The sequence below is a fragment of the Sorex fumeus genome, unplaced genomic scaffold, assembly GCF_029834395.1.
Source record: "Sorex fumeus unplaced genomic scaffold, SorFum_2.1 ptg000063l, whole genome shotgun sequence".
Classification (NCBI taxonomy): Eukaryota; Metazoa; Chordata; class Mammalia; order Eulipotyphla; family Soricidae; genus Sorex; species Sorex fumeus.
In genome coordinates this window covers 43,776,135-43,790,457 of record NW_026606120.1, presented here as the reverse complement: position 1 = coordinate 43,790,457, position 14,323 = coordinate 43,776,135, and the positions used below count along the sequence as shown (strand labels likewise).

General features: G+C 47.4%; 1 protein-coding gene across 1 annotated transcript in view; it reads right to left on the bottom strand.

Annotated features, from left to right (window-relative positions):
• Positions 1-2,450: 2,450 nt before the first annotated feature.
• Positions 2,451-14,323, bottom strand: part of SHPK (sedoheptulokinase) — a 32,071-nt gene continuing 20,198 nt past the window's right edge. The window contains exons 5-7 of the mRNA XM_056127438.1: positions 13,943-14,118; positions 8,751-8,951; positions 2,451-4,291 (exon numbers count right to left, since the gene is read on the bottom strand). Coding sequence (XP_055983413.1) covers positions 3,879-4,291; positions 8,751-8,951; positions 13,943-14,118 — 790 coding nt within the window. The 3' untranslated portion in view covers positions 2,451-3,878. The remainder of the gene's footprint in view (positions 4,292-8,750; positions 8,952-13,942; positions 14,119-14,323) is intronic.

Genomic DNA, 14,323 nt, shown 5'->3' with positions numbered 1-14,323 from the left:
TCCCTCTCAGGGAGCTCGACAAGCTTCTGAGACTCTCCCGCCCGCATGGCCTGGCAAGCTATCCATGACGTATTCTATATGCCAAAAACAGTAACAACAAGTCTCACAATGGAGACGTTACTGGTGCCCGCTTGAGCAACTTGATGAACAACAGGAGGACAGTACTACAGTGCTACAGTGGGAGTGAATGTGAGCCAGTAAAGCTTCAGGCCAGCATAAGAGATCATTGTTCTTGCTGTTATTATGTCAGGATAAGAATCACTTTTGCAGACTACTGAGCTGCATCCGGCCATTAGCTGGAGGGTCTAATTGTTTTTTTAATGGAAAAAAAAGCAAGATTTGCTTAATGTTTCATAAGTCATGAGTCATGCAAGTGCGCGTCTCTGTACTAAAAAACTCTCGCTCTCACAAATGTGGTGTGTGCACGGAATTGTGGCTGAGGGCAGAGACCAAGCATGCCCCTCGAGGCACTTCTCAAACTCACAGGAACTCTACTGCACTTCACCATACCCAGCAGCCACCTGCCGGGCACACATGAAACCTCTTGGGCACAGTATCAATTGTGGCTGCAGTGAACAGGATAAACTGTTTTATTTGTATTTTTATGGGGGAGGAAAGTTGAGCCACACCCCGCCCTTCATGCTCAGCGACAATTCCTGGCTCTGAGGTCAGGTCTGTATACCTGGCAATACTCAGGGGACCATATGTGGTGTCAGGGGTTAAAACCTGCTCGCTCTTGGGGCTGAAGCGATAGCACAGCGGGTAGGGTGTTTGCCTCGCATGTGGCCGACCCGGGTTCGAATCCCAGCATCCCATATGGTCCCCTGAGCACCGCCAGGAGTCAGGAGTAATTCCTGAGTGCAGAGCCAGGAGTAACCCCTGAGCATCGCTGGGTGTGACCCAAAACGCAAACAAAACAAAACAAAACAAAAAAATCCTGCTCGCGCTCTCTCTCTCTTCCCTCTCCTTCCCTCTCTCTCCTCTCTCCCCTCTCTCTCTGAGTCTGAACCTAGCATGGAAACAAACCACCTCCAAATCTCAGTGGCTTTAGCTATATCTAGCAGTGTTACTCTGTTGCACTCTGTAAGGCTCTCTGGTGAGGGGCTGCATTACTTCGCCCTCATGGGGAACCCCTACTGACAGGGTCTGTACTCTCAGACATCACAAGTCACTGTGCAAAGGAAAGAGAGGATGGTAAATCTCTCACTAGCACCCCCAAAGTCTTCTACACATCCATGAAACACACTTTTGTTTGCATTTAGGCCAAATCTGGTGAGAAAATACAAGCGTGCCTCATGCTTATGAGATCAGGACATTGGGACTGTCCCTAGTGCTAGTGGGCATAGATAGTACAATGGCCAAATACAACAGGAGTCCCTTGATGTGCATGCTGGTCTCAAGCTCTCTCTTTTTTTCTTTTTCTGTGTTTTGGGTGACCCCGGCAGTGCTCAGGACTGACTCCTGGCTCTGTGCTCAAAGATCAGTGCTCAGGGGAAACTTATGGGATCCTGGGAATCAAACCTGGAGTGGCTTCAAGCGAAGCAAGTGCCCTCTATGCTGTACTATTGCTCCAGCCCCTCAGACTCTTATTGGAACCCCTGCTCTAAGTGGTTTGTGGCTAAAGGCTGGGAAATGCAGCCCTACAGCTTCAAGTTCCTGCAACCCATGCATACTAGAAACTGCAGCAGAATTGTGCCCTGACAAGCCCACAAAAGGTGAGGGAGGCTCCAGCACTGGAGGCTGAAAGGACTTCTGGTCTGGAGAGAGAGCAGAGAGCCCTGATGCACTGTCTGGGCTGCCCAGGTTTGCAGGGACTAACCACCAGTTCCTAATCCTTTACCCTATAGACTCCAAACACTGCATCAGAGAGTGCAGCACGCACAGCCTCATGAATTCAAACCGGGGTCAGCGATATGCAAGGATTTAAACCTTGGTTTCTGCAGGCCACTTCCTCCTGATGGACTGAGCTGTTAGCAGTTTTTCAGGGGGTGAAAGAGGTACAGGAGTGGGGGCTGTTCTTCCATCAAGCCTTCCTCAACTCTTCTGAAACAGTGTATTTTAACTCATTCTGACCCAGAGAAAAATTCTGTAATTTCCCTGAATGATCTGTCACTTGTCCCCATGTGACTGCCAGGGGCAAGGCTCTCCCACTGAATAACTTACAATCTATCCTCCCAGCCCTCCCTCTCTCTACAGCTGTGCTGTAACCTGTAGTCTTCTGGGAACAGAGAGGCTCTGACTTACTAAAAAGACACTCAGCTGCTCTTTAAGCCTGGAGTCCCCCTTGGACACTATCTAGCTTGCTTGTCTTTATGTTTCTTTGGGTTTTTTCCACTCTGGAGAAGCCATTGTGCAACACAATTTTTTTTTTCACTCTTTCTAAGTAAGCTCCATTCAATAAAAATGACCTTGCTTCCCTAGAAAATAAAACTTTTTAAAGAAAAAGAATTAAGTAAAGGAACATAATCTGGAAACAACAGCTTTATGATCTGAAGTCAATCAGCATAGTCAAGAAGATATATTTAAGAATTTTCAACAATCACATAATTGATAAAGTGACCACAGACAAAGAGACAAAATGTCAGTTTCCCAAACAATCCTCCTACTTCCCAGTTGCCTCCAAGTCAGGCCTGCCTGGCCTGGGGTGAGGGTAGGTCCTCCCTGTCCTTGGACATCCCTAACAAGGTGCCCTGAGATGTCATCTCAAATAGGAAGTTTTCACAAGCCCGAGACAAGGAGTCTATAAGGCCTGCCCCAGAGAAAGAGCTGGAGATTAAGGGTTCTGGGGAATTCAGTTGGCCACACCGTCTGGCAGGAGCATGCCCTGTAGCAAAGCTTCACATGAACCTGCAGGAACAAAAGCCCACTTCTGCACAGACACACTCCGGGAAAAGGGTCCTACTGGACACGGGGCAGGCAGCATCCCTCCCCCTTTGCTGGCCACACCTTCCTTCACTGCTTTGTGCCTTCAAGTGAGCTATATTATAAGGATCAAGAGCAGCCAGAGTACTGCTGGGTTTCCTTGGGTGGGGGACAGGGAAGTACACACATGAGGTTGCATCTTTTTTTTTCTTTTGGGTCACACCCGGAGATTCACAGGGGCTACTCCTGGCTCATGTACTCAGGAATTACTCCTGGCAGTGCTCGGGGGACCATATGGGATGCTGGGAATCGAACCCAGGTCAGCCGCATGCAAGGTAAATACCCTGCCCACTGTGCTATTGCTCCAGCACTGAGGTTGCATCTTTGTGGGCCCATACAAGCCAGCCTGTTTCATGGGCCTTGGGTCATCTGCTGTCCGAGCTATCTGGAAGGGGAGAATGAGATGGCAAAGGGCTACATACTCCCACCCAGGTTGGAAGAAATTTTCCAACAGTCCTAAGTATAAGATTCATGTCCTAAAAATAACAATTGATGCAAAGTCTAGCTATAGAGGAAGGAATGGCTGAGATTTTTTTTTCCTTCACTTGGAGCCTTACAACCACCAGATATTGGTGTCTAGAATCCCTCCTTTTCTTCATTTTGTCTGTAGGAGAATCACCGGATAGCCTGCTGACTGAGACGCTGGGAACCAGAACCCCTCTTCTTTTTTTCCACTCTATCTTCTTCCTACAACTACACTAGCAACCAGCTCCAAAGTGAGTGTCTTTCAGGAGGTAATGATATAAGATCTGATTGGTGTTTCCTGGCTGCAAAATTAAAGTCTTCTCTCAGAATGGGTTCTTGTTCAAGAGGGCACGCCATTGGAAACAGGCATTTAAAGCTGTCCACAGAGCCAGCTACGAGGTTGATCCCAAATCATGTCAGGAATGTTCATTTCATAAACATGTTCATTTGATAAAAATCTGCATCAATCCTTTGGCCAAAGAATCTATTGTCTAAATCTTTTCCTGCTTGTGGTTTCTTTGGAGCATGGTCAGAGCTGCCCCCGTGGCTGCATCCACATCCTGCCCAAAAGACACTGGGATAGGGAAAGCTCTCTGCACCTCCTGCTTCAGCACCTCGTTCCGAGATAGTGCACTTCCACTCCCAATAACCCGTTCCACACCCCACTCTTTGAGCTGCTGAAAGGGAAGCATTGAGTGCAGGTTCTGGATGATGCCTCGGCACAGCGCCCGGGTCACGTGCCCCAGGGAGAGGTCAGAGGAGGAGATTCTGGTCACAGAGGCCAGCTGGTCAGGCAGATGCCTCTCACCCAGCACTGTCGGGGTGATGGTTAGGTGGGTATCTCTCTGCTGTGCAGCCGCCTGGATCATGCGTGAATACACAGTGGACTCTTCAACATGCAGACCTGCCAGGGACACAGACATGTGTCAGCTCATGCAACCCCGTGAAGCTGGGTGAGGCAGTACAGAACTCCCAAGGAGTGGGGAAAGGTGTCTTTGCTCTTCTTTCTGTTTAGGGTGGAGCAATCCTTTCTGGTAGCTGGCTGCTTCCAGGTTCAGGGTCTTGTACAGTCTGGCTGGCTAGCCATGCTCTGCCCCAGAGCCCAGCCAGCTCTCTCGATGCAGGCCCTTATCCAGACATCTGGAGAGATGTAAAAACTGTTATACTGAAGGGACGGGATGGTTGGGTTTATAGAATGGTAGCACTCTGACCATACCACTGCAACACTGCAAAGGAACCTGTGGTCCTGAAAGAGCCAAATGCAACACACTGATCAATATATATCATGACTTAATGATCAATGCACATCAGTACAATACATACTTATTAGATGTGTCATAGAAATCCCAGGACTACAGGACTGCCCACTCCTGTGGCAGAGGCTGACAACCACCAATCCAAATGCTTTTCACATTTGAAAACAAACCACTTAGTGATCTTAATAAAATTCAGCTGAGAAAGATCCTGAACTTCCATAACTGTTATCGGCTCCAGAGGAAGTCACTCTGCTGACTTAAGGTCCATCGTTTTAAGAAGGGTCTAGATCAGTACTTACCAACACCAAAAAGTATCAGAGTCACCTGAGGAACCAGAAAGACAGTGCAAAAGACCAGTTGTATACTTTGCATGCAGGAGATCTGGGTTTGAGTCCAAAACACAGTCCCTCGGGCTGTGGGTAGGACTGAAAAAGTTGCAGCACAAGGTGCAACCCCCAAGCACTGAGAAGGGAGCAGCCCCACTGAGAACCCCTGAGTACATCCCCCAAACACAAAAGATCAAAAATGACACCTAGGTATATATCTGAAGAACATGAAAACACTAACTCAAAAAGATATATGCACCTCTGAAGTTGATGGGTCCCCGTAGGTGGCTTATGTGAAGCAGAGAGGAAAGAGATGGTCATTTTCCCCTGATCCACCTGTGCCACCCCAGGACTAGCTGGGACTGATAAATCCTGTGGATGAGCCCCAGGAAGCACAGGCCAGAGCCCTGCCAGCCCCGCTAGGTGGCCATCGAGCCACACCTGATGCCCTCTTGACCTCTAGGCGTAGGAGCTGATCCCCACCATCTGATTTCTCCATGGATTCAGGCTGGAGTGAGGAATTGTTCTTGCAGGAAAGGAAAGACAGATCTAGCTCTTACCCAGGTCTTCCAGGTCATCGTCCTATCTCACAGAAAAGAAAAGGAGATAAACAGTGAAGTAAAAATAAGATTTTATTTGGAGGGTTTTAGGAACAGGAATGGAGAGAAAAGGGAGGGGAATAACACGTTCAAGAGAGAATGTGGGCTTTTCCAGAGATGGAGAGAGGTTCAGTACACTCTCAAGAGGGGATATGCAGGCAATACATGTGCTCAGGCAACACATGTGCTCAGTCACATGAGTACAAGCAGCACATGGGCTCGGGCAGCAGATGTAGGCACTTCCTTTGTTCAAGGTGACTTGTGTTGGGGTTTTCCCAAGCTGCCCCATATGGTGCGTCTATCTAAGTAAGAGTCCATTGCTAGGGTGAATGCCAAGGGGTAGAGTTGGGAGTGGTTGATCGTCCTCTGAAATTCCTTTCCTAGCCTTTGTTTCTGCCTGAGCTTCTCTCCAAGGGGAGTCCACCCTTCTCTGGGCCCATGAGGTGAAGTCTCATCAGGCTCTTGAGCTCTTTGTACCTTAGAGGCTATTGGTTTTATTACTCACCAAGAATTTCATTACCCTAGGGGCCCTTTTCTATCCACCCACCTACATCAAAACCAAATACTTTACTGCCCTCAGTAGGATGTTATAAGTTGCCAAGGATCCATTCCATGGACTTAGAACCACAGACAATCAGAGTTTGGGGAACATGGAAGTGAAAGGTTAAAGAACAGTGGAGGAATATAGCTGGGAAGCAGGTTGCTCTCCTGGGGTGGACTCACCACATTCTGCAATGCAGCCCTTACATGGCACTTAGTATGGACTGGACACTATCCTAAGTGCTTCACTGTGTTAAGTCATTTAATCTTCACAGTCCTTCAAAGTAAGACGGGGGGCTGGAGTGATAGTACAGCAGGTAGGGCACTTGCCTTGCACATGGCCGACCAGGGTTCAATATTCAGCATTCCATCTGGTCCCTCAAGCGCGCCAAAAGTGATCCCTGTGCACAGAGCCAGGAGGAAGCCCTGAGCACTGTGGGCTATGATCCCAAAAACCAAACATAAATAAATAAGTGATATAGGACAATTTCTCCTTCCAGATGAGAGAAGAGATGTTAAGGAATCTGCCCAAAGTGTCAAAGAAGCAACAGAAAACCTAAGCAGCCAGATGGGACTCCCTACTCTGATCTACTACAGGAAGATGGAAATTGTTTTCAAACCTGAGGAAGACAAAGCAAACCTTAGGGACCCTGAGTGGAACAAGTTTTAGGGGGGGTGTTTTGAAGGGGTTGTCCTGTTTTCTGGGGTGCTACACCCAGCAGTTTTCAAAGGCCACTCCATGCTTGGTGCTGGAGAATCGCTTCTGGTGCTCAGGGGACTATGAGAAGCCTGGGATCAAATCCAGGCCTCCCTCATGCGGAGCACGCACACTAGCCTTCTGAGTGAGTGCTCAGGCCCCAGGAGGCTTGTTATACTTTAATATTTTCATATCTGATTGTTAAATGGAATATTTTTATCTAAGTAAATTTTATTCTACTTATATCTAGCTATTTTTTCAAATGACATTTCATAATAGGTTGTCACATGAAATATTAACCTTCAAGATTGTGTTTCATAGAAATCAAAGCAATGGAAAATGCAAAAGCCTTTTCTTTTAGAAAGGATATTCCAGAGAAACGTCTCTCAAAGTTAAGAGACTTCGGTTGCTTTAGTTTCTTCAAAGCACTGGCCAATTCTGTAAACAATGGATAGACCTAATCTCCACAAGAGGATTGCCTGGAAGTTCTTGGAATTGGTTGTGCATCTTGGAAACCTTTTCTGATGCAAGGCAACAATATAAGAGTTCCCTTTTTCCACTAGCGTGTTCCAAGATTCCAGCCAGAGACAGAATGCCTCTCAAATCCCAACATCTGGGGCTGGAGCGGGTAGGGCATTTGCCTTACATGTGGCCGACTCGGGTTCCATTCCCAGGATCCCATATGGTCCCCCAAGCATTGCCAGAAGTAATTCCTGAGTGCATGAGCCAGGAGTAACCCCGAGCATCGCTGGGTGTGAGTCAAAAAGAAAAAAAAAATCCTAACATCTGAATGACCAACATTGATCTGCAACTCTCGGCCTACACCACCAGCGTGAGCATCCCACATGACTTGTGCTGCCTGTGCTGAACCACTTGACTATGTTGGACTCTTTCTGGAAAAGTCTGATTCTGAGCTGCTACAGGGTGACCAGCATATATACAGGGTGAAGGTCCATAATTTCTCTGGTCCTCTATGGCTGAGAAACTTCATATCTACCTTCCGGATGTGGAAAAGGACCCTCACCTGGAAGGATGATTCACGTTTCCTTCTAACTGCAGAACAGAAGTGGCCTGACCCCTCTCCCCGGGGTTAATGGAGAGAGCATTCAGGCACTGCAGTTTCTAGGCACCAAGAAAGAGAATCAGGAACTACTTGCCAATATATGCCTTAAGGATTTCTAAACACTGTGAAAGTACCCAGGAGTCTTATTACTCATTTATGCTTGATCATTTTTATTTTTAGCTGTCTGTGGTCACCAGAAGGAAACCTCAAATGCAAGGGACTCAGGAATATATCAACAAAGAAAGAAAGAAAGAGGGCTGGAGAAATAGTATAGAGGACTGGACATTTGCATCGCACACAGCGAACTTGGGTTCAGTCCCTGTCAATCCATAGGGTCCCCAAGGCCTGCCAGGAGTGATCCCAGAGCAAAGAGCCAGGAGGAAGCCCTGAGCATGCACAGTTAAGGTGAGGGAGAAAGCTACCCCTTTGGAGGAGGAGGAGGAGGAGAGAGAGAGAGAAAGAGAGAGAAAGAGAGAGAGAGAGAGAGAGAGAGAGAGAGAGAGAAGGCAGCTCTTAAGATGAGAGGGAAGTCTTTAAGCTCAGATCCCAAAGGAAGGAAGGAATATGCTGAAACTGGCTGGGGCTGTAATATGAATCTAAAAGCTGCAACACTGGGGCCTGAGCGATAGCATAGCCTGGGTAGGGCGTTTGCCTTGCACGCAGCCAACCTGGGTTTGATCCCCGGCATCCCATGTGGTCCCCCAAGTACCGCCAGGAGTAATTCCTGAGTGCAGAGCCAGGAATAACCCGTGAGCATCGCTGGGTGTAACCCAAAAAGAAAAAAAAATAGCTGCAACACTGTATTCAACTCCAAGATACTGTCAGGTAGGCGGGGAAGGGTGGGAGGGCAGAGGGCATGGGTGCTCTTCTCTTTATACTTACCCAGATCTGCCATCCACTCAACCAGCATGTGGACAAAAGTGGCCAGCACATTGCCCCCATTGAGTGATGCTGCCACTGCCAGGTAGGTTCTGTTGAAGTACGGGAAATAGGCAACAGGAGAAGCAGGGTCTGGAGTCTGCGCTGGCTGGAATCCTGGTGGCATGGAGGCCGCTAGCTGCACTGAGGTGCTGATGTTGAGAACTGCAGTCGAGGGAAGGCAGAGGTTAGTTAGGTTTGTTGGGGTGACTTGGAGGTCACAGGTCACCACCAGTCAGGGGGAAGAGTGTGCTTGTTTTGAGTATGTGCCCACAAATACCTTGCCACTATTGCCAAGAGATGGAATTTAACTCCCTTTGTCTCATGGAACCTTCCTCCCCTTTCCTCTGTGAGCAGGCCATGACCTGCTCTAACAGAGAAAACACAGCAGAAGAGACAGTGTGTGGCTTTGGAAACCAGGTCAGAAATGCAGCACAGCTTCTCTTGGGTCACATACGGGGTAAAGTGGGGACAACAGCGAGGAGGGATGGCAGGTGGCAGCCTCAAGCCACCCTATGGAAAAGCCCATGCCCAAGGAGCTAAGGCTTCCTGAGAGAGGCAGTCAAATTCCCAGATGAGGGAAGGCCGGGAATGGTCAACAATCTCCTGAGGGGCCTTGGGCCAGACTATCACACCCAGATTCCTGACTCTCAGAGATTGTATGGGAAAAACAAAAAGCGGGAAGGTCATGGTGTGAGATAATGAGCATTTGTTGTTTGGAGCTACCAAGTGTTAGGGTGATTTGCTCTAAAAAACTATTGACAGAGTTAAGACCTCAGCCATGGTGTTAAATTCACTGAGGAGGTTTCATTGGTTCAGCACAGTCCCACCTCGTCACACCCAAGGTGTTCCTGACCTCCCCCCAGACCTATACACCAGGCTGATTTTCCTCCTCGGGACAGAGGCTAGGGCCTTCCAACTGTTCCAGGAGTCCTTTCGCCACTGCTCACAGGATCTGACCCAAAAGTCTGCTCTCGCAATTCACTTGGGCCAAACTGAGGCCGCCGTTCTCTTTCCTTCCTATGGGAGAGCAAAAGCAAGTCTCAGAAGGCCCATAACCTCTTCTCCTTGCCCCACCGAGCCTGTCACCACAACTAAGACAATGACAAGAGCTAATGAGTACCATCAGGTGTGCTCCCCACCCACCAAAGTTTTTATTTAAGAGCCAGGAAGTTAATCCAGTGGTGAGAGCTGCATGCTTCACCCACATGGGACCCAAGTTCAATCCCCAGCACCGCACGGCCCCCAAGTACCACAGGATGTGGTACTGTTGGCCCCAACACAGCTGGGCTCAAGCAGCACTGCCACTGACCATAGCACTGAAACGTGCAGTCCCGCTGTCCAAGCATCTCCAGGAATAGCTCTCAGGGTCCCTGAGCATGGCTACGAGACACTCCCCTCAAGTCTTTTTATTATATATGTACAAACAATATTGGCAGAAATTCACCTTTCCCCGCCTTATCTTGAATTAAGAGGAATTACTATCAACAATCAAAAAAGCAGGTCCTTGGGGCTGGAGCAATAGCACAGTGGGTAGGGTGTTTGCCTTGCACGCGGCCGACCCGGGTTCGATTCCCAGCATCCCATATGGTCCCCTGAGCACCACCAGGGGTAATTCCTGAGTGCAGAGCCAGGAGTAACCCCTGTGTGTCGTCAGGTGTGACTCAAAAAATCCAAAAAAAAAAAAAAGCAGGTCCTTGAGATAGCTCAAAAAGAAAACTCCAGCTTCACATGCTGGAGTCTCTAGAGAATAGCCACCAAGCACCACTAAATGTGGCAAAAAAAAAAAAAAAAACTAAACTGAACAACAAAAACAAAATAAAACCTAGAATTGCAACACTGCAAATCTTAATTTTTAATATAGCGATTATTTTGTTTATTCACTTATTTATCTGAATTATTGCCAGTGGTGCTTGGGGGACGCTGTGATGCTGAAGATCAAACCTGGGGCTCCCACATGCAAAGTGTGTGCTCAGTCCTTTGAGCCAGATTCAAATTTTTTAACTCAAGGCTGAACTGTGATAATTCTAAGGGATGCAATGAATTCTTGGAATCTTTGATAACAAGGAGGAGGTCTCCCAAAGTGGATTCTTTCCAGAGCCGGAGAGATAGTACAGCAGGTAGAGTACACATCTTGCACATGGCCATCTCAAGTCTAATCCCCGGCACGACATACAGTCACCCAAACCTTTCCAGGAGTGATTCTTGAGCATAGGGCCAGGAGTAAGCCATGAGGACTGCTGGGTGTGGCCCCCCAAATCAAAAATATGGGGTAGCAGGGGGCAGGTAGGGGACAGGAGTCCTGGACACATGGGCAGTGTAGAGCTGTGGCATGTCTATAGATCTGAGTCACAGAACCAATACGACTGAACGCAGAAGATCCAAACTTCAAATAAAAATGCCTGTCAAGGAGGAGGGCTAGTGTGTAGGGGGGAACCTGGGGACATTGGTAGAGGGAAGTTGAAATTGGTGATGGGATTAGTGCTGGAACATTTTATGCCTGAAACTCTGCTGTGAATAACAATAAGTCATTTTACCTCAATAAAAGAAAAAAAATTTAAAAACAAGAAGCAAACTTTCTCAGCCAGGCTGCCTTCAGAGTCAGCTGGAGATGTATCCTGCAAATGCCCTGCCCAGGCAGGCAAGCCCAGATCCTTCCAGGTGCCAGACCACATGACACCCCGCCCACAGGGCATGTCCAGCCTGCCATCTGTTTCTATCCAGCCGGTCTCTAAAAATGGCTTTTATATTTTCAAATAATTGTATTGCTAAGATACAGTTCACATAAATTCACCATAAAATACAGTGCATTAAAGTGCACAGCTATTGACCGGAGAGATAGTACAGTAGGTAGGGCGCTTACCTTGCACACAGCAGCCCCATGTTCTGATCCCTGCCATCCCGGACAGTCCCCTGAGCCTTCCAGGAGTGATTCCTAATTAAAGAGTCAGGAGCAACCCCCTCAACACCGCTGGGTGTGTGGCCCCTTAAACACTAACTAAATAAATAATAAAAAGTACGATAAAGTGCATGGCTCAGAGACCAGAGAGATAGCACAGTGGGTAGGGCACTTGCCTTACAGGAAACTGACCAGGTTTGATTCTCAGCATTCCATATAGTCCCCTGAACTCCACCAGGAATGATCCCTGAGCGCAGAGCTGGGAATAAGTCCTGAGTGACCACCAAACTCAAAATAATAATAATAATAATAATAATAATAATAATAATAATAAAGTGCACAGCTCAGGGGTTTTCAGTCTGGAATGGGCATCCATCACCATCCTCTATATCAAGAACATGTTCGAGCTCCAGAAAGAAACTACACTGTCCAACTACAACACCCAAAAGGAGAGAGAGAACAAAAGGGAATACCCTGCCACAGAGGCAGGATGGAATGGGGAGATGGGGGGTGGGAGGGATACTGGGACCCGTGGTGATGTAAAATGGGCACTGGGGGAGGGATGGGTTTTTGATCGTTGTATAATCGAAACCCAAGCACAAAAATTTGTAAGTCTACAACTGTACCTCATGGTGTTTCACTAATAAAAATAAATAAATAAATAATAAAAGAAACTACACTGAGCTCCACTCCTGAGCTCTAAGAACCATTCATTTGCTCCTTATTCTAGACATTTCACAGAAGCGGAATCCAATCTGTGGCACTTTTGCAACAAGACTGTTTCTGCTTTCATTCTTGCTCACACAGTGTGGCATTTACTAGTAATTTGTTCCTTTGTGGCTAAACTTTGATAAACATTTCCTTCATTGCTAGGAATTTAGGTTGTTTCCACTTCCTGACAATTATAAAAAATGCTGCTGGAAATTTTTGTGTGAACATGTTTTGGGTTGTTTTTTTTTTCTCGGTTATCTCGAGCAGGATTGAGAGAACTGAAAAACCTCTGAGTGGGATTGTTGGATATGGTAACTCCGTGGTTAATATTTGAGGAAAGGCCAAAAGACAAGGCACTGTGCATGTCCTGTAGCATGTTCTTATGTCTTCTGCAGGAGTGTCTTGGGGGCTGGATACATCTGGCAGCACTGAGGACTGCTCTAAGCTCTGTGCTCGAGACTGGCTCCTGGCAACCTTTGGGGGCCAGACAACACCTGGGATTGCCAAACCCAGGGCCCCCACATGCAAAGCACGTGCTGTAGTCCAGTGTTCTTCAACCTTTGCACCTGTCTGCAGACTGGTCTGTAGACAGGCGGTTAGAACCACTGCAGCAGACTGGTCGTTTGCAACTCTCTACACCTGTACACCACCACCAGTAGATAGGCTGGTGGTTGAGGACCACTGCTCTAACCCTTGAGCTGTCTCCCAGTCCATCTTATATCTTTATCTTATCTAAAAATAAGCTATATTTTATGTTACATTTCAAAACATGAAAATTATGTGAATTTTACATGGTTAGGTCCATAAAGTTGCCTTAGGACACAGCCCTGGCCATTCATTCATGTACTGGCTTTGGTTGCTTCCATGTTCCATCCTAGTTAAGCAGTTTCAACTGAAATCATACCGTCAACAAAACCTAAACCAGCTGACCCTTTATAGGATGTTTGCCATGTCCTGTCCTGTACTGTTGCCTCAGCCTAGCTAGAACGCTTCCCACAAACACAGAAGACAGTCTATATTTGTAATAAGATCTGATGAAATTTTCATTGACACCCTATAATAATGCATACCTTATTTCACTTATTAACTTGGCCACAGAATTACACAAAACCCAGCCTACTAAAGAGCCATTCCTCCACCTGACCCCGACCCTAGAAAAAACATAAACCTCGATGAAGGACAGAATATGCCCTCAAGAATTATAAACTCCTGGGGACGAGAGCAATAGTATAGCAGGTAAAGGTGCCTGCCTTGCATGTGGTAGACCAGGTTCAATCCCCAACATCCCATATGGTCCCTCCAACACCGCCAGGAGTAATTCCTGAGCACAGAGTGAGGAGTAACCCTAACAATCACTGGGTGTAGGCTAAAACCGAAAAAAAAATTTACTTTGTAAACTCCTGGAGCAGAGGATGAGGTTATATTTCATCTTCATAAAATAACTGTATACAGATTGCTACAGCTATTGTCTGTGCCCTCAGCCCCTCACACAGAGTTGGAGCTTAAGGGGCTCTGGTAAACATCTCAGGAGTGAACAAAGATTTACCTGCATCTGTCCTACAGGTCATACAGGAATAGACGGAGGCCTGGAGATCACCCAGGGCCACACCCACTGGAGTGCCCTGGGGGATTTCAAACCAGGTGCTGGAAGTTCTGCCTGCAACACTGCCGGGCTCAGAGATGTCAGGGAGCAGGTGGACAGGAAAGCCTGAGGCCCTCAGTCTGAAAGGCAGAAATGGACACCACATTTAGCCCCTGCTGGGGTTTCCGCTCTTTGTCATTTCCAGAAAACACAGCAAAAGAGAAGTTCTCAAGGATGCACAGAGAAAGGGGAAACCAACTTTAGTATTTCCACTGAGGGATCTCTTGGATACTTTTAAAATCAAGAACCATAGGCATGAATTGGTCTGGGATTTTAGGGGCCAAG